This window comes from Choristoneura fumiferana, chromosome 12 (assembly GCF_025370935.1).
Source record: "Choristoneura fumiferana chromosome 12, NRCan_CFum_1, whole genome shotgun sequence".
In the NCBI taxonomy this organism is placed as follows: Eukaryota; Metazoa; Arthropoda; class Insecta; order Lepidoptera; family Tortricidae; genus Choristoneura; species Choristoneura fumiferana.
Genome location: NC_133483.1, coordinates 21,874,263 through 21,877,831, shown reverse-complemented (window position 1 = coordinate 21,877,831; position 3,569 = coordinate 21,874,263). Strand labels below are relative to the sequence as shown.

Here is a 3,569-nt window from a genome sequence, read left to right as displayed (position 1 = left end):
AAAGTAATTATGATTAGTGATCTACTAATTAATGTGATGAATGATAAAATTGAAGTCATAATTTACTTCAAGCAGTGATACTCTTGTTAAACGATGTTTAATGAGATAAAATTTAATAAACATACCCGTATTTTGCAAAATTTGTCCACATCCCAGTCATTCTTTCAATCATAAGTTTATCTTCATCATCTATTTTAAATGGCCAAAACATTGCATCAAAAATATACAGCAGTTCATCTCCATGGCATGCGCCTTCTGAATCATCAAACCCCAAAGAAAGTTTCAAGTAGTTTCTTTTACCAAAATACTTAAAATAATAATTGTAAACTGGAGCACTACTGACTTCTGATATAATTTCCGATTCAATTATACTAGGCATTTCAAAATGTATGTGTTTGTATAACTCCGAGAGTTCCATAATACTTTCTGTATTTATACGTTTGTCCCCGAAGTAAAATTTATGTATAACTTTAGACACATTAACTGCCTCTTCGCATGTTTCAAATTCTAAATCAGTCGCCATCAAAAACTTCCCATCTCTGTGTTTGATTCCCTCTTCTTCGTCATACGCAACAAAAAATAGTCCTTCTTCACTATTTGTGCCATGAATGATAGAAATATTAGTTGGATTTTTCTTAAAAAGATTAAAAGGATAATCAGTTATTAGTGATTCTGTTCCAGGAAAAGGTTTTTCAATGCAAGGTAAATGTATCAACTGGGTATCCAGATATGGTTCTAATGGCTTCTCATGTGGCAGTGCCGCCAGTTCTCTTGAAGACATTTTTGATAAAATATTATAGAGCTCATGAGGATCTTTGGTATCATGTCCTAAAGATTTAAGAACGTAGCTTGCGACCCACACCGGCTTTCTGGTGATAGACCAATGGGCAACAGCAGAACCACTCTGAATTATAGCTCTATGAATAATTCCATCTACTTTTCCACTTGCTATCAGTAATGATATCGACGCTGCACCGGCACTGACTCCAAAAACAGTTATCCTATTGCTATCCCCTCCAAACGCTTCTATATTCCTCTTTACCCATCTCAATGCAGCTAGCTGATCTTTAAGTCCAGCGTTGCCCGGCGCTTCTTTAATACCTAAACACAAAAAGCCTAGTATTCCTAGTCTATAATTAAAAGTCACTAGAATGACATCATGATTAAGCAAGAATTGTGGTCCGTAGAATACTTTTCCTCCATCGCCAAGGAAGAAGGCGCCTCCGTGGACGAAGACCATGACTGGCAATGGTCTTTCGGCGTAGACTGGAACAAACACATTGATTTTAAGGCAGTCCTCTGTGCCACGGATCACAAGAAAGTTATCTTGAGGACAAGCTGTTGAGTCATCGGTAGCTCTGAATACGCCTTCCCATTTTGGTGGTGGGAAAGGTTCCTGGAAAAGATGAATGGAAAATCATTTCAGATGTCACTTTGCTAAGAACCATATCAATGGACTAAACCTCTCAATACAAGGCAAAGAGCTGTGTCGTTCCAAATTGGGCATGATTTGATGTTACTTTTGCATTCAAATTCAGAATACTCAAATGAATTTGCACAATTCAATGTATCTGTGAATTAACTCATACTCGTAATGTAAGTCGAGAGTGTATAATATAGGTAATTATGCAAAAAAGCAATATTTCAATAAATATGGTTCCATTCTAGAGATATAGCAGAGAGAATAAACAACTGCAATCGCCTTAATATGGCTACCTCAGTGGAAAAACTGATGCGAAGTTGAAGTTGAATTTCCGTGGCCGAAGTAGTTCAAAAGAAGTTCAATAAACGCATTCAGTGAACGAAGTAAATAAAATGGCCGCAAAAGATTGTTCAATTTAGTCGATTTTAAAATCAAACCGTGTCGACAAGGTTACAAAAACAAAAATAAAAATCATTTGTTTTCGGTTAAGTTTCAATTACACTTGATTATAATTGTACCTATGAAAATAATGACAATGTGACCTATAGCAACGACGTATATCATGTGTTAATTATTAATTTGCAGTTGGAGATAAGTAATCTTGTTAATACACTGCTGCAACTTTCTATTTTAATTTAAACCAAATTTTGGTATTGGCGGCATAAAGCTTTTATATTGGCTGTACTTTTTGTGAACTTTATTTGTCATCTCATCATCATCATCATCATCAACCAGCTGTATGACGTCCACTATTACAGGCCTCCCCCTCCCAAATAGATTTTATTTGTGTATGTACGTGTGTAAACTCTTTATTGTACAAAAGAAAAGAAACAAAATACAATTGTCAAACTTTAAGATACTTGTTACAAAGGCAGACTTATCTTGTGCTAGGTATTATTTAAATAATTTAAATAATCAAATTTCAAATCGATCCGATGACTGAGAATGTTTTTGATATCAGAATTAAAAACACCGTAATTTAAAAGTAAAAAAATAATAATTACATAATTTATAAATTAAAGACCTTTAAAAAAGTTTCAATTATATATTTTACAGTAAGAGTTATGCCACTAGTAGGTATCTTAGACAAATTAACTTCGTTGGATCTGTTAAATATTTCCTTCAATTAATTGAATGAAAAATAACAAGGTTATTAATAGGTGGTGATTTATAATTAACGTCAGCCTTAACCAACTTGTTTGTTTTCCACCCTATGTCGTTTAAAGTTAAAGCACGCGGTGTTAACGTGATAAGACAGATATTTGTATGAATAATAAGAATGTTTGTTCTCGGGTTTTGGATGTTTAATATGTATTTAAGTATGTATTTATCTATATAAGTATGTGTATCCGTTGCCTAGGTATCCATAGTACAAGCTTTGGTTAGTTTGGGACTAGGTCAATTGGTGTCAAGTGTCCCATGATATTTATTTATTTATTTGTTTTTGAATTGTATCGTGAAAAATTAAATCAAGGTCTTACATCTACGTTGCATAAAAACAGTCGTACTATGTAAATCATGTCTCTAAATTTTGCGGTTGAAAATTATGGGTTTTATTCCGTCTCTTTGGAAATATCGAAAAAAAAATTTTTTTTTCTCCCAAATCAGTCCAGCCTTTTCAGCGTTAATGACTAACAAACGCACACACACACAAACTTTTTCATTTATAATATTAGTAAGTAGCATAGCATTACTCACTTTAAACCTCGAGCTCTGATTTGTGGTCGCGTAAGGTATCCCGAGGTACTCGAAGACCAGCCCATTGGCACTAATTCTACCACTCAAAGTCCCTTGTTCAATCGTCACTTCAGGTGTTGGCTGGTCCACAAAATTCATAACAATTAGCGTGAAAAGTACAATATTTTTACTCGTCCTCATCGCACTAACCGGGAGCTCAAACTAACCAAAGCAGTATATTACTTTAGTTCGATAAGCTCTCTACTGTTGATACGACGTATTACTGTCTAAGAGACGTAAGCGATGTGTTATCGGTACTAACGTGTCAACTCCGACCTTTTCTAGTGCAGCAAGGAAAATTAGGGTTATATCTTTTGACGACCAGATGGCCTAGTGGTTAGAGAACCTGACTACGAAGCTTGAGGTCCCGGGTTCGATTCCCGAGGTATCGATTTTTGTATGAAAAATA

The 3,569-nt window shown here is 34.7% G+C and overlaps 1 protein-coding gene across 1 annotated transcript; it reads right to left on the bottom strand.

The window, feature by feature from the left end:
* Positions 1-125: 125 nt before the first annotated feature.
* LOC141433594 (esterase FE4-like) lies at positions 126-3,315 on the bottom strand (the record flags this gene model as incomplete). The annotated part of the gene is given in 2 exon segments (XM_074095702.1): positions 126-1,396; positions 3,122-3,315. Coding segments are annotated over 2 exon segments (1,451 nt in total), but the record flags the coding sequence as incomplete, so codon positions are not given.
* Between the last annotated feature and the right edge of the window lie 254 nt (positions 3,316-3,569).